The 23,992-nt window shown below is 42.3% G+C and overlaps 1 protein-coding gene across 1 annotated transcript in view; it reads right to left on the reverse strand.

Moving 5' to 3' along the window:
- Positions 1-9,746: 9,746 nt before the first annotated feature.
- ninj1 (ninjurin 1) overlaps positions 9,747-23,992 on the reverse strand; it is a 37,577-nt gene continuing 23,331 nt past the window's right edge. The window contains exons 3-4 of the mRNA XM_069939754.1: positions 22,138-22,313; positions 9,747-16,085 (exon numbers count right to left, since the gene is read on the reverse strand). Of these exons, the coding sequence (XP_069795855.1) occupies positions 22,156-22,313 (158 nt within the window). The 3' untranslated portion in view covers positions 9,747-16,085; positions 22,138-22,155. The remainder of the gene's footprint in view (positions 16,086-22,137; positions 22,314-23,992) is intronic.

A 23,992-nucleotide genomic window follows, 5' to 3' on the forward strand; every position in this document is an offset into this window, starting at 1 on the left:
TGGTCAGTCCACCAGCAACACCACCTATCTTAGTTTTCAACCAGGATTAAACACCTCTCCGGTGAGAGTAATGTGGTGGTTGATGCCCTGTCCCGCTCCTTCATTCAAGCAGTATATGCCCTCACCCTGGGTGTAGACTACACGGCGCACCCCAAAGCTCAGTGCCAGGATGATGAACTCCTGGCTTATAGAACTGCTGTCATGAGTCTGCAACTCAATGATGCAGCCTTTGGTCTGCAAGGTACCACTTTCCTGTGCGACGTTTCCACAGGTCAGCCTCACCCTATCTTCCCAGCTGGGTGGAAATGTTGCATTTTTGATACCATTCATGGACTGTCCCACCCCTCCATTCGAGTGACGGTCTACATGATAGCTGACAAGTTTGTATGGACTCAAAAAGCAGGTCATGTACTGGGCAAGGACGTGCATGGATGGCCAATGTGCAAAGGCACATGAAGGTGCCATTTCAGCCTTTCCAGCCACCACAGCGCAGGTTTGACCACATGCACGTCGACATTGTCGGCCCACATCCGGTGTCACGAGTGTCTAGGTACTTGTTAATGGTCATCGACAGATTCACTAGGTGGCCCGAGGCGGTTCCTATGATGGACTCATCGACCAATTCATGCACCAGAGCTTTTATTTCTGCCTGGGTATCTCAGTTCGGCCTACCCACACACGTCACCTCTGACAGAGGTCCACAATTTACCACCACACTCTGGGATGTTTTTTCATGACTGCTGGGAATGCAGCTCCATCATACAGCAGCCTGGTGGAGCTGTTCCATTGGTACATGAAGGTTGCCCTAATGGCCCGCCTCCAGGGACCTGATTGGGCAGATGAACTGCTCTGAATCCCCCTGGGAATAATAACGGCACCCAGGGAGGATCTCGACTCCTGCCGAGTTGGTTTATAGAGCCTTGCCATGACCCCCGATGTGAAGATGCAGACAACCACCCAAGAGTGGTGGACAGGAATGGCACCAGAGGTTTAGCCTCCTATCGCTGGTTCTGGGTGGGCAGTGGCCATGTAGGAACTCACTGGAGGCTGAATTGAACCGGCTCGAGAGGTTCTGAGTCACGTCATTTGGAACACGCGGGGTTTTAGAAAGTTGAAAGTGACTGTTTGAGTAACTACTTTTACTGAACTTTGATTCAACTATGTCCGATTATTTTCTCATTCTTCATTTCACACTGAGACACTTGCTACACCACTCCCCATTAAACTTCCTGTGAGAGGAAAATCTTGTTCTCTATTTTTAAATTTTATTAATTTTGTTTCACTTTTTTCAGCACGAAATTAGTGCCTTTTCCATCAGCTTTAGATCTCTCTCGTGCTTACTCGCTCACTCTCTTTGTTGATTTCTAACATTTTGTTGTGTGTTTCATTCAACTGGCAACATAAGTTTCTGCATACGTGGAATGAGTAGAATTGCTGCATCCTTGCCTCCAAATGTTCTGGTGAAGTTTGACATTCTATCTCTAACTGTGTGGATTTCCCTCATGTTCAAGAGTTTAAGTTAATGAATGACTCCATAAGTTGCTTATTGTGAGCAAAGGAGGAGTGGAGTTTGCGGGGGAAAATAAATGGGGATTTGGGCAGAATATAAAATAGGATTGGCATGGACTCGGCACAGCAAGAGCCCTGTTTCCATGCTCTGATTATTGTTCTACAACTTTAATTGAGCATTTATAAACATGAAATTAAGTTTACCTATGCACTTTATTTTGTCTTCCTTGCATTCCTGATGGTCCAGAAATATTGTTGAAAGTATCTGTAGTGTTTCAGAAGTCATTACTTTTGAGGTTGGATTGGAAGGTCAAAGCCCTACTACTCCATAGAATTGTCAATTAGCAAAGCTAGTCATGTCCTCATTTAGTATCTGGACTTGTCATTTCCAGCAGGAATCGATGGATCTGAATCCCCATTTGACCTTTTCCCCAAGGCTATGGAGGCCAATTTAATGTCCCAGTTGCCGGTCTTGTTCAGAAATCTAAACCAAAACCTCTGCAACAGAGCTCAGTTAAGTATAACATTAAATGCATGTCCACTCGTGTATCAGACTTTCATTTTCCTGTTTTGTGAATTTATCCACTGCATCAGTTAATGTGCAGTTGCCCACTGAGGCAGGAAAAATAAAACAACTGAAGTAAAAAAAATTTTAAAAAAGAACAAATCATTCACATCACATTAGACACTAATTTTGACTTGAACTTATTTGTCGCAAAATGAAGATGTGATTTAGGAGTGATGTGAAAATATTTATATCTTTTTTTTAAAATTGAATGAACTATCCAGATAAGCTGTAGCTTATTTGAATACGATTAAGTGCCAATACATTTGCAAAATTGGTGACATCTGAGGATGGAGATTATGATTATGGACAAGACAAAGGAGATGATCGTGGACTTCAGGACCAGGAATTACCACCCGCCACTAAACATCTACAACTCTGTAGTGGAGAGCTCCAAAGTTCCTTGGAGTTCACTTAACTAGTGACCTATCATGGACACTCAACATCTCACTTAACAGGAAGGTGGAACAGTGACTGTATTTCCTGAGAAGACTGATGAAGGCACGGCTACTGGCCATAATTTTATCAACCTTCTTTAGGAGCTCTATGGACAGTGTCCTGGCCATCTGCATCACAGAGTGATATGGTTGCTGCAGAGAAATAGATCAGTGTTTAATCCACAGGACTATTCAGAGAGGCAGAGAGGATCGCTAGAGTCTCCCCCTTCACATTGACGTGATTTACTAGGATCGTTGTCTGAAGAGGGCTCGCAAAATCACTGAGGACCTCTTCCACTCTGCACACAGCATCTTTCAGCTGCTCCTGTCAGGGAAGTGATACAGGAGGATCAGAGCCAGCACCACCAGGCTGAGGAACAGCTTCTTCCCACGGGCAGTGAGAATGCTGAATGACCAAAGGAACAGCTCACACTGACCATCCAAGACTCTCATTTCTACAAACCAATATTTATTTATCTTTATAGATATTATACTTGTCCTCCATATGTATTATTTGTGTGTGTATATGTGCATTATGTCTGGTTGTTTTTACACCAAGGATCAGAGAATGCTGTTTCATTGGGTTGCACTTGTACAATCAGATGACAATAAACTTGATTTTAGAAAATGGGCATGAACCAAGAATTTAAAAAAAAAAGTTCTAACATTGAAAGCGGATTATGAAGACAGAACCTTTAGGTACAAAATACATTTAACTCAATATTTTTCTTTTATGTGATTAGATTCCAGATTCCTTTTGAAAATGATTAAATCTTCTGTCACCAACTTTGTAAGCAGTTCTTTACAGATATGGTCAAGGAGAAGATTTCTTTCTTTTTTTACTGTAGCGGCTGCTACTGCTGGAGAGGTTACGCTCGAAGAAGAGACACACACTACGGGAGTGAATTCAACACTGGTTTATTGTACTGGCAGCTCTACTTATAAAGGGATCAGGAGCCCATTTCTGACATCATCATGCCACCCGACTGGTGGGATTAAGATCCACCTCCTGGAAATGGTTGTTTAGTGTTACACTGGGATCGGCCAGTCAGTGACCCCCTCTCATCCCCAAGTACCCAGGGCATTAGCGAGATTCAACCAGAGGCTGGATGTAAATTGGGAGCCCCTGTCTTAGATTATATCCTCTGAAACCCAAACCTAGCCACCCAGTTGTGCAAGAGGGCCCTGGTGCACGTTTCCATAGAGGACTCTGGTAAAGGGATGGCTTGCGACCATTTGGTCGACCTGTCTAGGGTCAGTAAGTGGGCACCTCTGGATATTGGTAGGGGTTTGACCAGATCCACATGGACGTGGCTGAAACAATGTTGTGGTGGTTGAAATGACTGGGGGGGGGGGGAGCGGGTTTAGTGTGGGTATGGATTTTCGAGGTCTGGCACCTTGTACAATTCCTGGCTCACTGGCTGACCTCTTTGCAGAGGTCATGTCAGATGAATCATGTTCAGGCTCAGTGGAATTAAAGTGCGGCTTCGCAAAGGAGGGGAACTCTTCTAGAATCTTGGCAAACTCATTGCTTGGACTTGCCACTGAGTGTGGGTGGGGAATGGTCAGTTTGGTGCAAGGGTCTGAAAGGTCTTTGCATGTACTAGCTGGCAGCCCTTGACGTCAACTAGGAGAGAGTTGGTGTTGTGGTTTTTTTTTTTGATGTCCAAAAATGAGTCCAGAAACGTGGAGAATCCTTCAGAAAAGTTTAAGCCTTTATTTGCAAACAAAAGCTGAGACAAATCAAAGCCTGGACTCTGAAATGCCTGTTGCTATGAGACACTGCCCTCTTTTATATTATAGTACTGACTTAATCATATTTCTGGACCCAGTCATTCATAACCTCGTATCTTAACAGCATGTCGTCCCTTGGCTTGATTTTCATTATTCTCCACCCATTAATCTAATCGTGTTTAGGACCACGTGTTTCATCGTATCCAGCCATCTGCTGCCTTCTATTCATTACTGTGGCCTTGTGTAGTAAATACGTAATGGATTATTACTTTTTTAACAGTGTGTGTAAATTGTTACTAGTAATGGGAGGGAGAGAGGGGGAGATCCTCAGTAATTATCCCCAAAATATTTTTCTTATCTGCCCTGCCTGCTTTCCAAAGCCATCTGAAGGTCATACCAATCTGTAACCTTATTCAGGTTTCCATTAATATTACATTTCTTTTCTTGGATTTGTCTTTTGGTTTGTAATTTTTAATTAGCTAATATCACAATTGCATGTAAGATATGTGATCCCCATGACCCTCCAAATATTCAGGTTAGCCAAGCAACCCATCCATTCTGTCCCTTCGCTCCATGACTAACTGATTGTGTGTATCTTGTATTGCCTTAGAGATATTGAAGGATTCATCTGTAACCTTTTGTAATGAAATTATCCCCTACAATCAAGTATACCCCACTCTGGGTAGCAAATTGATAATCCACTGCATATCTGATTTGTTGTGGGAAAAGCCTCGATTCTACCAATTGTCAGTTAACAGTCTCCAATCCTGCCACTGCCTCATTACCCAACGCTGTTAAGCCACAGATGAGATCATTGCGACTCTCGGCAGCCACCGCCCCAGCTGATCTTCCGAGGGATATGGAGCTGAGGACACTCCATCCAATGTCAGATCCTAGGATAACAGGATTGTTGTAGTCCACACGGATTCCTTGACACTCCTCAGCGATGATCCATCTTCTGACTCTCGTGTTTTTGGGCATGGGACAACAAGAGGTCCTAAAGTCTCAATGGCATACCAGGCAGGGAGGCTGTTTCCTGTAATACATAAGCTTTCTTTAGCTGATAACATGCGGTGGGGTCTCTGTACATTTGGTACCAATGTCTGGGATCTATATCTATTTATCTCGGTGATTTTTTTTTTCCCTATCCTTACATTATATTTTTCCCAGCAGCACCCCCACAAACCACCCAAGTTCCTAGAGTTAGATTCAAACATTCCTTCTGAGAAGGGTCCTTCCTTGGTCTCACAATAGTTTTCCCAGCAATGTTCTCCAAAACTAGGCAAATCATCTTTCAATTTTACTATCCCATCAAAACACATGGGTAACTATTATTTAAGAAATATGATGACTGTGTTGATTCAGGAGTGATTGCGTTGTAAAAGTAAGTCCTCTAGCCATACTGTCTTATCTGATCAAATAAGTGTGGCCGGCTTTCTGCACACCACCTTGGAACCACTTGAGCAATTCATTAGCCTAACTTCGAACTGGTGTAACTCTCGTACATGATGTGTAGAGGGAACTATCTATTTCAATTAACTTTCTCCCAGGTTTAATATGGCTATATGACAGGAGATACCATTTAATAAAAGATGTCATGTTATCTCCTGCTGTCCTCTACATGCTTATCTCCTTGTCTGAAGTCCATTTTGTCCTAAATCCATTCTATCACTTTCTCTCTGGGGTAGGATTGGGTTTTGAGGGGATACCTCACGTTGAGTTGGTTAGAATATGGGAATAGATTCAACAGCTATAAACATTCATCTTATCAACTTATGAATAAGAAACATTTAAAAAGGCATTATGCTGCCACCAAAACATCCTCTTTTCAGTCACGACTCTGGTATTCAGTTCAAATGTCAGCCTTGAAAGCAGTCTCTGGAGGTCTCTATTCAACAAAGGGATGCATCATCTTTTATACACTCGAGAAAACAAGTTGAACTAAAAGATTACATCATTGGGCTCTTTGGCTTGGCTTCACGGACGAAGATTTATGGAGGGGGTAAAAGTCCACGTCAGCTGCAGGCTCGTTTGTGGCTGACAAGTCCGATGCGGGACAGGCAGACACGGTTGCAGCAGCTGCAGGGGAAAATTGGTTGGTTGGGGTTGGGTGTTGGGTTTTTCCTCCTTTGCCTTTTGTCAGTGAGGTGGGCTACATACATACATACAAGATAAATCACAGCCATTGTAGACCCCCTCCCTATATCCCTGTATAAAGGTGGAATAATGAGAACAATTTGTTCTCCCATTTTTCAGATTCATCATGCTATTTTGTTTCAACACACTTTGTCATTTCAGTCCAGTCATGGTCTTTATTTCTGTCCTGTCCACTCTTGGCAGTAATTATGCTATTTTCAATGCTAATTCTACTTTTCCCTAACACTTTGTGGTTTTAAATTGTCCAATTGATCCCAATTTTATCTAGCTTACCTGGTCTGCCCATGCAGACGCCTGTTTACCTAGGGTGGTATCCACGAGGACTTACCAACACCACACGGGATTTTTCCTCAAATCAAACTTTACCCCTTATTACTATTCACCCCACTGCGCGGTTTTCCTGTTCAATTCTCCGAGCTTCCTTTTAGGTCAATTTGTCAGCAGATTCTTTGGATTGGACAGACCCTCCGACTATCGTTTGGCACTTCTGTGTCCCTGGAGATCTCCCGTACCCAACCAATTTTAGTCCAAATTTAAAGGTAAAGCCGCTTACCTTTTTTTGTGATTGGCCTCCCTTTATCTGTTGGTTCCGAGAAGATCCCCGAGAGGCTGGGAAGCACTCTTGATCAGCCACCTTTTTTCTGATGAGTTTCTTTCTGACCCTGCTCGCAGCGTCAAATTCTGTTGGTGGTTTTTTTGATGTCCAAAAATGAGTCAGGAGATGCGGAGAATTCTTCAGAAAAGTTTAAGTCTTTATTTGCAAACAAAAGCTGAGACAAATCAAAGCCTGGACTCTGAAATGCCTGTAGCTATGATTAAATATTATAGTTCTGATTTAATCACATTCCTGCACCCAGTCATTCATAACCTCGTATCTTAACAGGTCATCATCCCTTGGCTCTATTTTCATTATTCTCCACCCATTAATCTAATCGTGTTTAGAACCACGTGTTTCCACTGGGAGGAAAAGGAAGGACGCTGACCTCTGCCCCGGTGTCGATCAGGAAGCGTCGGCCTGACATTGTATTCCAGACAAGGAGAAGGCTATTGTGTAGGCCAGCTGCCACAACCACTAACGACAGCCGGTGTTGGTGTTTCCTGGGAACCCGCAAGGTGATTGGCATCAGCGGGCCTCAGCATCCCATTGCTGATGGTAGAAACAATACGGTTCATCGGGGTTTGCAGGCTTGGAGGAAGACTTGCTGGACGATCTGATGAGTGGCCTCCTGTTAGGCCGATGTTGATGAGAAGAGGACACATGGTCTAACGAAATTCAGGCATTTTTTTTTTTTTTTTGCTGCCATGAGCAGGTCTGCTCTGGTGGCTACCTTCCTGGAATCCACAAAGTCCTTTCTGGCTACAAGTAGCCTGGTGTCCTCGGGTCACCTCTCCAGGAAAATTTGCTCGAATAGAGCACAAGGGGTATGGCCATCATTCAAAGTGAGCATGTCACTCATGAGGGCCATGTGTTGCAGACGGGCAGCGCACTGGCGCCATGTAAGCCCAAAAGCTTGGGTTAGTAGCTCATTGATAGTCTGATAATTCCCTTGGTTCTGGAGATTTCTGGAGGAAGTCAGTAATGTGTACTGCTGTGTCCTGCTCGAGGGCGCTGACCACATAGTAGAAGCAGGTGTCATCAGGGGTGATGTTCCATATGGTGAACTGCACCTCGGTTTGCTGGAACCACACTAGTGGCTGTGATGTCCAGAAGCTGGGCAGCTTCAATGAGACTGCGTTGATTGCAGGGTGGTTGCTCATTCTTCAGGTCCATGATGCCAGTTGGACTAGTCAGGGATCACCACTGTAGTGGCTGCTGCTGCTGGAGAGGTTACGCTCAAAGAAGAGACACTGACTACAGGAGTGAATTCAACACTGGTTTATCGTGCTGGCAGCTCTGCTTATAAAGGGCTCAGAAGCCCATCTCTGATGTCATCATACCACCCGATTGGTGGCATTACCATCTACCTCCAGGGATTAGGCATTTAGTGCTACCCAGGGAGCAGCCACTCAGTGACCCCACCCCCCCTCATCCCCAGGTGTGGCTGCTTCCCTAGCTCCACCCGATTGGCTGCCGCTGGCCAGCCCATTGGAGTGGGCTGCTCCAGCCATGTGTTGCGGAGTCGAGCGCCGACTTTGAACACCATAGCCCGTCTCGGCTGGTTGTGTCGGCCCCAGGCTCCAGATGTCAGGTCGCCACTCTGGTCGTGGCACGTTCAGCAGCCTGTTACATTACCTCCTTTAACTCTCGCTAATAATTTTAAACCTGTGCCCCTCCCTTCTGTAATGGGAAGTTTATCTTTGTTCCTACTCACTTAAGACTCCTCACAATGTTGAATATTTTCTTAAAATTGCATTGCATTCTAGAGCTTCTCCAAATAGACCACAGAACTGAAGCCCTGATCACTGGGACCACTCCTGTAAATCATTTCAATACTCTTACCTGGGAGTTCACATCCATCCTGCAATTGAATATCGCATGCGAGCCACGGCTTCACAATCTTTAGAACATAAACCTCCTTGCTTTTGTACTCTCGGATTATATTGTCCAATATCCAGTATGTTTTTTAAAAAAGGCCTTCTCAACATACTACGACAGCATCAAATATTTGAATTTATAACCAGTTTCCTTCCCTGCACTCTTTCTCAATTTTTACCCTTTATATTCCTGGTTGCTTTCAAAGTGTATAATTTATACATCTCCTTGCTGAATTTAATTTGCCCATTCCAGGATATACTTTCAAGGTCTCTCACGATGCTCCTCACTGCTTATTGCAATTGCTTCACCTGAAAATTCTTAACACCCAGGTATCGTCCATGAACACATTCAGGAAAACAGTGGTCCCTTGAGGATACATAACTACTTTCAGCCCAAGTAACCATCTTTCATGGTGACTTTGTTTCCTGTATTAAACCAAACATCAGGCAGCTTTTACCCTTCCCTCCAACAGCTTTAGTTTTGCTGGTTTATAATGAGACACTGTGTTAAATTCTTTTTAATTAGTCAAGTATTGTATGGAAAATGATGGTCGGTACTATCCAAAGATTATTTCCGATGTGCAGTTAAATAATACCAAGTGAAAGTCGAGCGAGGCCATATTTATCTTGGAGTAAAGCAGGAAAAACTCCCTGGGGAAAATGACTGTCATGAGGGAATGGAGCGTTAACAAACCCAGACATGCCTCTGTTCTCCACATGTCCCTGATATATCTGTGTTGCTCAATCCAAACAAAATGGGCATAAAACTATTTAAGATTAAACTATTTAACATCAAAACAAAGGACAGGTCAATGTGGTTAGACATACTTTCTTTAATAAAAATGCTTCTGTTATTGTATGTTAGAAATGAAATGCAATATTTAAAAACAAATGAATTTTCCCAGTCATTTGAAGTTGAAAAGGGGGAAAAATTGCCCTTTGATCACTAGTACTTAACATACTGTGTGTGTGAGAGTATCAGCTGCCCGGGGTACTTAATCCCAAAAACTCTATTCAAATCAAGTCAATGAATTAAATGGAATCAAATGCATAGAAGGTAAGACAACTACGTGACCAATGTTGTTGACTAAAGGTAAATTTCTGCACCAAGGGGTTCTAAATCTATGAAACTAGTGTACAAATGAACATTGGATCCCATTTTAATCAAAAAATTGCTGAAGGAACTCCGAACAAATGCCGATCACCGTTTCTGGTGTGAACCCTCTATCAAGAAGTAAAACACGAAAGTCTGCAGCCACCGACGTTGAAGTGAAAACACAAAGCTGGAGAAAAATCAGCAGGTCAGACAGATAATTTATATAGCAGATACATAACCGACATTCCTTCATCAAGGGATGGACAAAATGTGGACAGGTGCCCGAACAAAATAGTGATGGGGAGGAGCACTGTCCCACAGCCAGGAGGTAATGGGTGGATAAGGCAGCAAACAAAAGGAGGGGTGGTGAGCTGGAGGGAAAAAAAACCAAGGGATGGAAAGAGAAGGAATGGGGAGTAGGTTGGGAGAAACCAGAGGTGATGTTAATGCCATCCGGTTGGAGAATGCTAGAAAGTTGGGTGTTGCTCCTCCAAATTCAGGGCATTCTTGGTTTGATGTGACATGAGGCCGTGGACGGACATATCAGAGCAGGAGTGAGGCGCAGAGTTGAAATGGTTGGCCACGAGGTGATGTCTGTCACTGATGCGGACAGTGCGATGGTGCTCAGTGAAGCAAACTCCAAGATTCAAGATATTGCCATGTAATAAAAACTGTCATATTACACAAAATTGCCTTTTGCCTGCTGTAAGGCAGTTTCACTATTGGCAGAAATTGACTTCAATGACTAAGAAAATAAGCTGGAGTGTAATTCAAGCTGCCTGTTCACTTTTGCTTTTTCTCGGGTAAAGCCAAAATGAAATGTATCCAAATATACTCTTTTTTTTTATATTTGAACACTTGCACGATTTATTGATAATTATACATCAATTCTTTGTCTGACCACAACAATTTGATTTTTTTTTGTGGCCAGTTCCAATCCTGGAATTTCAGTAGTTCCTCTGTGTGATTTATACTTAAAGCGAAATCATGGCGACATTTCCCGTTTTAAGTGAGGCTGGAATCTGACCAAACCTGCAATGATTGTGGGTCAAAATGCAGACAGTGTTTTACTTTCTCCAGCTGGTGACATTTTGAAAGGTCACGTGCCTGATCCGTGAAGTTGACTCCCAGAGCAGGAATGTGTTCAACGATCCTTCAGAAAAGCACATCCCCATTTTTGTATTTTCTTAGTGCACTGCATTTAATGTCTTAAAACTTGCATTGTTTTGTAAATAGTTTTTTTTAAAACTTTATAAGAGTGTACACAATGGGAAATTTTAAAGCAAAAATCACAACATATTGTAAATGGACAGTTATAAACAAAAATAAACAGTTTATAAACAGATTGGTAGTATTTGGCTAAGAATAAGTACAGTATAAATTGTAAATACTGATAGAAAATACAACACTGAAAAACAGTAACTATGATTTAAAGTTTGCACAAAAATGCAAGAGAAATGGATTTAAATTTCACTGTTGCTGCCATTGTTCAGTTTAACATTTTAAATAATAAAATCAGAAATGTGAAGCAGCAATTTAAAAGTCAATTCCATGTTAATAAAATGCATGTATTATAATCTGATTCAAACTACAAACAAATAAAATTGAAATAAAGCCTACTAATGAACTGGTCTTTTACAGTGCCATGATCTTTGGCTGAGGTTCAAGTCACAGTTGACACTTGTTCAAATCCCGTTGTTCTGTCGCTGTCCAGTGAAACAGTCTTTTAGATTGAAAACCACTTTCTGGAAACTATATAAGTGATCTAATGTAAATTTTTAGGCATAAATGTTTGAAGCATCTTTCACATGAGCTTAGCTGGGTCATAGTATGTGCCCATGCTCAAACAATTGCTTGTTGACTGTAGGGTAGATGATGCAAGCTGTGTAGTTGAAGTTTTTTTTTACAACATGCATGATTTTAATGTCTGGGCAGTTGAACTACTTTGAATGAAACAAGTAAGTCTGTTGATGCTGTGATTGTAGTCAAAACGCAGCAATGCTGGAGGATTTTGGTGCCATTGGTCTTGCACCGTCCATTGGACGTAAAGATATATTACTGATGTCTTCGGCCTGAGCCCTTACTCAAGGTATGAGGAAGAGCTGGGGCCTGAAATGGCGGTAATATACCTTCTATGGACTGTGCAAGACCAATGGCACCAAGGTCCTCCAGCATTTCTCCGTTCAAATTACTTTGAATTCCCACTGAGCTTGGGAAAATGTGGGATAATGGATACGAGTTTTCGGACTTGTCTTCTGTGATGGCTCAGAGATGAACAGCATCACAAGAAACCTGAATGATGTAATTGGTTAAGATAAAATAAGAGTCATAATGTGAACACAAATTTGGGGTTTAAATTAGTACATCCCGGAATGTTATAAGAAGGAAGGAAAGAGATTGCTAAGGCTTTGGTAGACAGTTGTACTTCTTCATTCGCCATAGATGAAGTCCCATGAAACTGACGGATAGCTAATGTTGTGCTTTTATTTACGAAGGATCTGGGAACTACAGGCCAGTGAGCCTTGCACTAGTGTTTGGAGTGTTATGGGAAGGGATTCTGAAGGACAGGATCTCTTTGTGTTTGGAAAGGTAAAGACTGATTTTTGAATCATTTTTGTGCATAGGGAAATCTTGTCTCGTGTGCGATTATTTTCGAAGGGCTGATCAAGAGGATTGATGAGGGCAAGATGGGTAGACATTGTCTACATGGACTTCAGTGAGTTGTTGGGTATGCTTGTCCAGATATATACGATTACACTGGACAATGAAGATTTTGCTTCCTGAACACTTTTGGGTGTATTTTATAGATTTTGAGCTGCTGTTGAAAATCACCTTAAAATATTCTTGTCTCATACTATTTTTATTAGATATAACCTATTTTTGTGGAGTCAGTGACCAACTTGGTGGAAGGTTTCACCAGGACATTGCGAATAGTATCGGGGCAACTGGAATCCACGAATGCCGTCTGGCTATTGCTGAACTATTGCTACAAATGAAAATTGGCGGCAAAACATTTTTTTGTTCAGTTGAACTAACACCATGTGTCAGCTTCATCAAACATGAAGAATTCAATAAAATTTAATGTTTCTCCAACTTCCTACGTGTTGCAGCAAATCTGACAGCTTGAAGCTGTCTATCTTAATCCCCCTTTTTTCAGGAAGCAATCCTTTTGGGGGGAAAAAAATTGTTGTCCATTGTTATGAGAGACATAGATAAAGTGTTGGTTTCCATGGGTAGGGATGTCTCAAACAAGAGGACGTGGGTTTAAGATGAAAGGGAGGAGATTTAAAGAGGATCTGAGAGGTAGGTTTTTTCCACACAGAGTGCTTGGTATCTGGAATGAAGCTTTCTGAGGAGGTAATGGAGGCAGGGACAGTAACAACATTTAAAGGGCATCTTGTCAGGTATTTGAATAGTGAAATGAATGCAGGCAAGCTGAATTGATTTAGATGGGCATGGGGATCAGTCTACACCTTGTGGACCCAAGGATCTGTCTCTACGATAAACTTCTATTTGATGTAAATGAATTCACAAAAGCATAATCACTGCTGCTTTTTGCATGTTTTATGTGCAAAATTTGAAACCTATCAAAGTGAGCCAATTATTTTGTTAAATTGTTTTAATTTATTCATAATCTATTCCCAATTATCTTAATTTTAACTCTCGGAAGCTGAAATTCATCCTCTGGCAACTGTGATAAATATGTCTGTGATTTGCACTCCGATTCCAGAATTGTTCACTGGAGCTAAGATTCGTAAGTGGCAAATAAATGCACAGATCGTCCTTCATAACATGTCAAGAATTTTTTCCATGGAGAGTTGACAGATGCTGGGGGGGGGGGGTCACTGCCAAGCCTAATCTTGGGCTGAGCCATTGTTCACTTATACAGTTGGTGGAGATCAATGGATAGTGATGGGAAATCAAGTGGACACAAAGAAAATGACTAAAGAGCAGTGTAAAAAGTGTCCATCATTATGAAGAATTATAATGGATGGATAAAAGTGAAATGCAAGATAAACATCAAAATTAAAATGGGACAGGAAGAAATTGCATTTTGATATGAAGAAACACATTAAAGAGTCACAAGAATTACAGTAGCCCTTTAGAATCAAATGAGGGGAATAAAATAAGCAGTTTTTCTGAAAATATATCTACTATTCTAATTACAGTAAAACCCCTGGTATCCGGCACCTGCAGGGTATTGGTAGATGTCAGATTAGCGAGCTTTCTGGTTGCTTGAGACTGCGTGAACGGCAAGGTGCGCCAATTTTAAATTTCTGTATTTTTTTTACCCATTTATTTTCTGAATTTTTTTTGCCTATTGTTTGAGGTTGTTGGTTTCTCGAATTCTAGATAAAAAGGATTTTACTGTATAAGTTTCCAGAGTGGCAAAAACAAAACCACCTTTTAAAATGTTTCACACTTTGTACAGGTATGTTTTGAAGGCGGAAATTGTTTAATCTACATTTAAAGCAAACCATGTTCTGTGTCTGTCTTTTGTTACATGTTGAAACAGCCCACCTATTTATGAACTTGGGCAACATTCTGAAATGGAGCTTGAGACTATGGAGAAGCATAGGCCTGGTGAGTGGAGACACCAGTCTATTGAATAGATAAGGTGGGGGGGGTCTGGAAGAAGGATGGAAGCCATGCAGTGAGAGGGAGTTTAGGAGACTCTGGAGATGCAGGATAGTAAGAGTTTGTACACTTACTGAGCAGGGAGTAGAGATAGGGTGCATGGAGAGTGGGAGTCTGGGGGAAGTTGGGAGCTAGAGAGCTTGGTGAGTGGATAGAGGAAGCCTGGTACAGTTCTAATCTTGGTCGGTGAGAGAAAAGTGAGTTAATGTACATAGTGATTGGTAAGCACTTCTTCCAATCTCTTCTGATTGGCCAATCAGAGAAAATTAGCACGTTAAAAGGTGTGAGCATTCTCAATTATTTAATATTTTTAATAATGACCTATCGGAGAAAGCAGAGTGTTAGCTTTCCAAATTTGCTGAAGATAGAAGAGAGGGCAAGAGGCCATGTTGCAGTGTGGATAATTGGGCTCTGGGATGGTTTAAGTGAGGGGGCAAAATCTTGGCAAATGGAGTTTGATTATAGGAAAGTGTGTCTGAAAACATGATGGCAACAGGAGGAATAAAAAAGATCACTATTATTTAAGAGGAGAGAGATGACAAATGGGTGAAGTACAGAGGAATCCAGGTATGAAAAATCAAAACTTAGCAGGTAGGCACAGCAAGTGATTAAATGGCCACATTAGCTTTATTGATTGGGTGTTGGGAGCTAAAGTACAGAAGTACTTTAGGGTTAGACACAATTCTACAGGGTGTGGGTCAGGCAAAGGACTTTGTACAGTTTTGGACCCCTTATTCAAGATAAAGATATAATGGCATTAGAGATGGTCCTGAAGAGATTCACTTGGGTGATTCATGGGATGAAAGAGCTGTCCTGTTACAAAGTTGGAGTGAAAAAGAATGAAGGGAGAGTTTATTGAAACATTTAAGATCCGAAAGGGGCATGATAAGGTCAAGAGGGTTAGAGTTATATAAAGAGAAGGTAGATAGGTTCTGAAAGATCATAGAATTGAGAACTATAGTATGTAAAACTGACACCGAAGAGGAACTGAGCCCCAGAGCAAATCAACATTGACCTTACTGAATGATGGCATAAGGTCAGGGCCAAAGTGGGCTCCACCTGGTCTCTTCGCGTATGCATTCTTGTATAATGTCTGTCTGATACTGTTACTGCCAAAAGACTATTAAAACATATTTAGAAATTGCCATTTTTTGTTGACTGGTTTAACATAATTAATATTTTTAATTTCTTACCTCTGAACACTCAAATAATACTTATTTTATAAGATGCAGATTCTTCTGTTCATAAATTACAAAATACATGGTCAACATTATTCTTCAAATGTACCGATAGAAAGGATAGAGCTATATTTTATAAAACCTAATCAATTGAAATATTTATTTTAACTGGAGGCTGAAGTTCAGAGTGACTTTGTGAAAAGTCTGGTCTTCTAAAGCTCTCTCTTCTCCATAATGACCCTGCCAAGGGTGCGTGTGATGTCCATTTCATTTTAACGTTCCTGGTGGATCATCAGCTAGAAGAGACGAGAGTAAATGCAAAGGCCCATTAGACAGCTTGGTTCCACATTCAGTCATTTAACAAAGGCCCAGCTACAATGAGAACATGGGAATACAAGAAATCACAGCGGGCCATTCTGTCCCTTGTGCTTGCCCTGCAGTTCTATAATTTAAGTTTAATTTTTATGATGCACCACATGAAATCTATGCCACCAAATTATGCTCAAGTAACTTACCAATCCCCCCCCTCCCATGTGTTTTGGAGGGTGGGAAGAAACTGGAGCAACCAGATAAAACCCATGCAGGTCATGGGGAGATTCCTCCAAGGCAGCACCAGATTCAAACTCAGGAGATCATTGCTGATCTGGAACATCAACCCTACTTTCCTGCACTAACTCTCTATCACTTGTTTCCAAAGTCAGAGTTGTGGTGTTATGGAGTCATACAACATAGAGACAGGCCATTAATCCCCAGTCCAACCATCCAGCATTTTTTTATTTAGAAATGGTCAAGTTAAGGGTTATGGAACCGGGGAGTGGGGCTGAGTGGGAGGGTGGATCAGCTCACGATTAGAACGGCAGAGCAGACTCGATGGACCGACTCCTGCTCCTATATCTTGCGATCTTAATATTCAGTGATTCCCTTAATATTTGGAATTTCTTCTATTATTTAGAAATCTTATCAGCAATACTTAAGCTGCTATTTCAGGAGTCGAAAAAATGACACGAGTTTTAGCAGACCTGATGTGGCAAGAACCATGCTTTTTGAAAGCACGCCTCAATTCTCAAGGAGCACCAAGGAACAAATTATTCCATTTTCAACCAGTCAACTACACTGTTCCTCATTCTGAGAGCCAATCATAATTTGGGTAGATCATCTTGACTGACACAGCAGTACTGATGCCTTTTCCATTCTCTGCCCATTTCCAGAAGCCTTTAACAATCAACTTTAACTATGATTTTCGTTGCTATCCCTGCCCGGTTTTGTCACTTCCTGTCCGTGTTTGCTTCTGCACTGAACTGAAACTGGGTTGTTTCTCGACTTAAAATCTGCCACTTAAGGAGCATGTGGATGATTAACTACATTATGCCTACTACATTAATTGATCTCCACTATGAAAGCCGATGTTGATAGTTTTGGGAGAATTCACTTGAAATTTTAAATGAATTTCACAGTGCTGTTAATACCAAACACATCTGTAGGTTGACTTGATGGATATATATCTTAACAATTTGAGAAACCCCAAAACACCAAAAGCATCACAGCCTTCTCAAACAGACTGAACAATGTGGGTTATTTCAAGTAATATATTTTATCCGGGAGATCTGATTGGTTGCGAATAATTTATTCTAAATATCGAACAATCAAGGGTTTCATTTACACCAATTGTTATATAGTCAGGATAATGTGAACTATTTTGTAACCGCATAAGAATAGTGCACCACTGTGGGGCATATGTATGAGTGTGTGTGAACTGTTTCCTGAGATGGTGGAAGACATCAGTAAGTAAATCCATTTTATTTGAATCTTGCATCTCTTGTTATTTAAGAAGCCTCCCAAGTAACACAGAGACGTAACATGGTGGCAGTGGTATAAGAAAACAAGAATAAAGCCATACAATTGATTGTAAGTCACTAAAATATAAATGGGGAAAAATAGAAAAAATATTACTCAAAAAAAAAAAAATGGCTGGAGCAACGTCATTTCACCCAGTGATGGACGGGGAGGCTGACGACATTGTTGAATCATTTCCAAAGTTTCAGTAGAAGTGAAATTTAGCATTGAAAAGCTATTTTAAAAATGCAACAGCTGAGGGGAAGGTCAGTTATACACTTCTCTGGACAGGGGAGCGAGGCCTTGACTTATTTAATAGCTGGGAGCTTACAGAGGTGGAGAAATAAGATGATCCAGAACAGATATTTGTAAAGTTTGCTTCTCACCTTGAACCCAAGTCTAATCATAGAATTAAACGGTAAGGCTTAATGCAAGAGACTGATGAAACTGTTGATAACTTCCTCACTAGACTAAAAATTGTTGCTGCAAAATGCAGATTTAAGAATATAGAGGAAAGATTATGAGGGAGTGCCCATCCCGAAGTGCAAAAGTCTCTTATAGGGAAGGATAACTTGAAGCTGGCCAAAGTTGTAGACACAGCCAGAGCCTTTGAAGCCTCGAGGATGCAAATAAAATCCCTATCTATGCAGACCCACCCACAGTAAAGAGGTTGATTCTATAAAGAACACAATCAGAAGAATGCAAACCCCCAAGACCTGCAGGAGATACGGCAGACAACACCCCTTTGATCAAAATAAATGCCCTGCCTATGGTCCTAAATGTAGAGCTTGTGGTAAAGCAAACCACTGGATGAAGCTGTGCAAGTCTGAAGGAAACAACAACGTGGACTCAGGACACCCAGATACTGGACATAGAATCCATACACCTTCACGAGATGTCAGGTGAGATGAAAGATGACAATCTAGAACAGGGGTGTCAAACTCAAATTCACGGAGGGCCAAAATTTAAAAACTTGGACTAAGTCGAGGCCTGAACTAAATATTTATTGAAAATTTTCAACAACATCTGCATGTTTTCTCTTCTTTCAACATATGTAATGTTAAACTTTTTCTTATTAAAATAAATGTTTAATAATAGTTTTGGATAAACTCTTTCAGAAGCATTAACAAATGAGAAATAAAATATTCAATAAATAATATTTCTCTATAGAGGATTTGTCAAATGTTGCTAGTGTGCTGTCGAATAGTAAAATCTGAGGGCTATTGAGAATGTGGGAGAATAACATGATTCCTGAAATAATCAAATGGGTGACTGATTGTGGGCATGAACTCTAGCAGGGTTATTTGCCATGCCCTTTTTCCATTGGTACAGATATCCTTTGATTGACACACTTTTCAAGTTTTATGCCTAATGAGCTTGTATCCAGGTGCAGGACCATTTTTAACCAGGAATATATTTATCACTGTGACATGAAACTATTGGAAGATCGTTTTATCCTGAGATTAAAGTTCATAATACTTACTCAGGCCTGTGTGCGGGAGGGCGGGGTTTGCGGGCGATCGGGTTGGACAACGAAAGTGTGGGGGCATCGGCTCTCGTTGCAGGGCAGCATCTCGGCGGATCAGCGGCCCCGTCACCGTGAGTCGCGTGTCGGCCTGCGGCAGGGAGGGGGAGTGGGCAACGGTCCTGGCGAGGTCAGGCTCCCCCTGAATTTCTCCCGGACCCCCCTTGACCTGCTGAGTTTCTGCCGGACCCCCCTTGACCTGCTGAGTTTCTGCTGGACCCCCCTTAACCTGCTGAGTTTCTGCCGGACCCCCCTTGACCTGCTGAGTTTCTGCCGGACCCCCCTTGACCTGCTGAGTTTCTGCCGGACCCCCCTTGACCTGCTGAGTTTCTGCCGGACCCCCCTTGACCTGCTGAGTTTCTGCCGGACCCCCCTTGACCTGCTGAGTTTCTCCCGGATCCCCCTTTGACCTGCTGAGTTTCTCCCGGACCCCCTTTGACCTGCTGAGTTTCTCCCTTCTGGTGTTTTTACGAGAACCACAGACTTTCGCTCATACATTGATGAGGGGGATCAAGGGCCAAACATTGTCAGGTACCTCTCTGCTGGATAAAGGATATGGTTTAACCCGCTGAGTTTCTCCAGTGTTGGGTTTTCACGAGGTAGAGTCAAAGGGCCGAAGGGCCTGTTTCTGATCTGTAATGTTCTACGGACCCTGCTCTTCTTTCCGTGCCGGTGTCCCAGGACCTTTCCAGGGCAGTCTCTGCGCTCAGGACCGCGCTGGGATCCCGGTCGGCGGTGGAGGAGCAGGTGAGCGCGGCTAATCCCGATCCAGCCCACGCCACTCCCAAGATTGGCGGGGGATTCCACCCTACCTGCCCGACCAGCCTCGCTCTCCACGTGTACTCCGGGCACCCGCCGCTGGTCCAGTGGGAAGGCGCAGGGCGGCCGGCGCCCCCATCGCCCGGCGGAGAGCCCCAATCTTCCCTCCGGCGTCCCGACTCCATCTGCAGCTCCAAGAAACGCTGTGCCACTGGGGTTCTGGGTGCTGGGAAGCGGCCTTGGCTTCCCCTGACACTGGCCAGGCCGCACTGCGGTGGGGGGTGGGCGGGGGGACACGACAGTGTGTTTATAAAACCACCCACCACTACTTTTCAAGGACCAGGATTTTTCTCTCTCTCTCTCACCCTGGGACACAGCGGTTACTGTGCATGTGCTATACTGGCGTGGCGGCCAGCGGGCCACCTCTAATACATTTTTGATATGATCTTGCGGGCCAAATATAATTATTTGGCCCGCAGGCCAGAGTTTGACATGTGTGATCTAGAACAAGCCTACGATATTTAACCTAAAGGTGAAGCTGGATACTGGATCACAAGGCAATGTCCCTCCACTCAGACTCTACCGCCAGATGTTCCCAGAGAACATAATAACAGGGTATCCAAAGGACGGTGCATTGGAAACCGCAAACGTCACATTAATGGCTTATGGTAGACCCATGATCAAGCAGTTAGGGAGAACCAAGATCAATGGCCGCCATAAGGGAAAGAACATCCTCTGTACATTCTACATGGTAGACGCAGATGGACCAGCAATTCTAGGTCTGGATAGTTGCCAGGAGTTGCAATTGGTCTTCATCTGGATCTCATAATTGAGAGAGAAGATATCCAAAAGGACCAACAGAAACACACAACAAAGAGGAAATGATATCCATAGAAGTACCTGCCAGGCCACGCCACACAGTGGGAGCAGACTTATTCGCCGAGAATCAAGAGTGACATTTAATAGTAGCCTGTAACTACTCTGCTTTCATTTGTCAAAAGGGTGAAAGACCTGAGAGCATCAACTATCACTTCAGAAATGAGAGCACTCCTTGCTCAACAAGGAATATCCGAGAAAGTAGCATGTGGCAATGGAACACCGTTTACGTCACAAGAATTCCAAAAGCTGGCTGCAGAGTATGGATTTATCACTACATCATCCCTATACTACCCCAAAGGTCATGGGTTCAAACTGAAACACACACGAGTTAAGTGTCGCAAAACAAAAGCAGACCCATCCCTAGCTCTACTGTTATTACGAGCAACACCTTTAAGGAATGACATGAAGTCACCGGCAGAACTTCTAAATGACAGGAGATATAAAACAACTCTACCAAGCAAAATACACCCTCCAGAAGACCAGGAGGAAACCAGAAGACTGGCTGACATGCAAGAAGAAGGACGGCAGCATTATAACAAATGTGCACAAACATTGCCAGAATCTTCAGAGGGCAGCCTGTGCATATTCAAGGTCCAATGTTGAAAACATGGACCCCAGCAAAGGTCATCAGAGAAACTGAGACACTAAGATCATACGTTGTCGATCAGACTCTGGCATCAGCTGAGGAGGAACAGAATTCACACCCGGCCGACACAAGATGTGATGAAGCAGGAAACTTTAATATTCACTGAGAGCTGCGGAGGAAAGATGGAGACGGCCTTGTCCCTTTCTTGATCTTTTCTCCTGTTCTTATTTTGCACTCATCTTTTTATTTTACACTGCTTTTTGACTAAAGGTTTTGTTGTATAAATTTAAATTAAATTCAGGAGGAGTTGATACAGAAATGCCTACTGTACGATGTGAGCACATCAATAAACTACTGTAATGTCAACAGTTAAACTGTTCAGTAGTGTCGAATAGTTATTTTGGTAGAAAATGAACATTTGATGGCACAGGGGTTTTCTGGTGTAAAAACAGTTTTATTTGCAGTTGAAAACTGCCTGCCGGGCTTAATATTGTTTGGCCATGGCACCTTGTATTTTTCTGAATGTGGCCCACATCCAAAAATGCTGAGCAATCTGGGATTTACATGTTCCAAACCTGACACAAAAAGTTTCAATCATTTTTGTTACATCTGATAGCGAGCTGAAAATCAAATAGAGATATTCAGTGGACGTGGATAAAAATCTGAGTCAATTTGCAACAATTACTTCGACCACCCAGATTCTCACACGCAGATTCTCGCACGTATAGACTATGTCCTTAACGTAGAGTGGAGATGATGGATGTACCTGATTTTTTAGTGGTTGCTAAAGAGAATGCGCGTTTGCTTGGTGTTGTGGTTTCTGCACTCCAAATGCTGTAATGAATATGTTGACAATAACTATTATGAACACCAGGCCTGTGGTTATATTGTTGAGGAGGTCCAGCTTGGCTTGCTTCCTGGGGTCATTCAGATCATATTTGACTGAAAAGGAGAAAAACTGTAGTTTAGTAATTACATTAAGGTTAAAAGTTCACCAAAAATAACTAAAAACCTGTCCAATGAACATTTCGTCAAATTTGTGTCTGTTTCAAGTTGAATTATGGTTCAAATTTGGCAAATTGAAATCTGAGTACTGACAACCCATTTGAAATTTTTACATATCTTTTAAGACTGTCTGAGATACAAACAGAATGATGATAATAATAGATAATAAACAGCTATGCAGCTTAAGAGCAACAAGGACCAGTGTCACATAGTGATCCAATGAGTGGCGACAGTGATACACGTGGTGATGGAAGGAGAGGGCGGCTTGGAGGGGCAACAACAGAATCTCGAGCAGTGAGAAGCAAAAATAAACTATGCACAAAGCACAACACAGAAGGAAATCGGCAAGGGACAAAAAGTGCTGGTGAAACTCGTGCAACATCGGAGGAAGTAAAAGCCAATCAACACTTCAGGCCTAAGCTCTTCGATGGAAATCTCTCAGCCCCAAAATACTGTTTACTTCCTATCGACGCTGCTGAGTTTCTCCAGCATTTTTATGTCTTGCACTTGACCCCAGAATCTGCAGACTTTTCTGGTTAACTCCAGGCGTGCAATGGCTGTGGAATGGGGAAACTGGAGGATTTTGGTAATCAAACGTCATTCGGGATCATGTTCTTGTGCAGTGAAAGAAAGAGGAGGATTTCCTGAAATGCATTCAGAAGAACGTCTGTGGACAGAATGCTCTTGGCCCAATTAAGACCGGGACCGTGCTTGATATGAAATGTGCTGGGCCAATCGTACACCATGTCAGTGTTATCATCTTTTCATAAAGCATAGCTCTGAAATGTTGAACAGCAAAGAACAACCTAAAGTAGAATTTGGGGATGTTTAATTGAAAGAAGAAACCATGAGCAGGATTAAAGTAGCATCAAATATTGACAGGAAAAGTGATTGGGAGGGAAAAAAAATGATATTTAATCTTTAAAGAAGGTGTTTCAGATTGGTGCACTCCTTCAGGGAAGGAAGATAAGGGGACCAAAGTGAGGGTGTCCTTGCAGGAGAGGGAAAGAGAATGTGAGGAAGCAAGAGGTTTAATGCACACCAAGTGGATTCTGACAATAAATTGTAAGTGGGGGGTGAAGAAGGAAATGAGATTGGCAATGAAAAAGGGGAGACGATGAGAACAGTGAGACTTGATAAAAAGAATCCAAAAATCTTTGATTGGCATGAAAGTTGGGAATTGGTGTGGGACCCATCGGGGATAAATTTAGAGTAGAATACTAGCCAAGTAGTTATATTAATGCTCACTGAAGGAGGATAATGAAGTAATGAATGGGGTGAATATTGACGCGCTGGGTACACTCCAGAATCCGTCCATCCACAGAGTGGATAATTTGCACGGCCTGTATAGTTTTGCATCTTGGGTTGCTAAAGCTAGCTAGGAATACTGGAAGGGGTTGCCATTATCTACCCATCTTCCCTTCACACCGCCAGAAATTAGGAAGTGCTAAATGTGACATCCTTGTGAAGAAATCGTGTGCAGACCTTCCAAGTGACAATGAGTGGCCAGTTTAACACTGGTAGTGGATGACATTTTTAAAAAAAATTATTTATACATATATACAGAAAACTAACTGTTGCTTGGAGAGGATTGTGTTTAATTAAGGAGATCTGGA

The sequence above is a fragment of the Narcine bancroftii genome, chromosome 5 (assembly GCF_036971445.1).
Source record: "Narcine bancroftii isolate sNarBan1 chromosome 5, sNarBan1.hap1, whole genome shotgun sequence".
NCBI classification, from domain to species: domain Eukaryota; kingdom Metazoa; phylum Chordata; class Chondrichthyes; order Torpediniformes; family Narcinidae; genus Narcine; species Narcine bancroftii.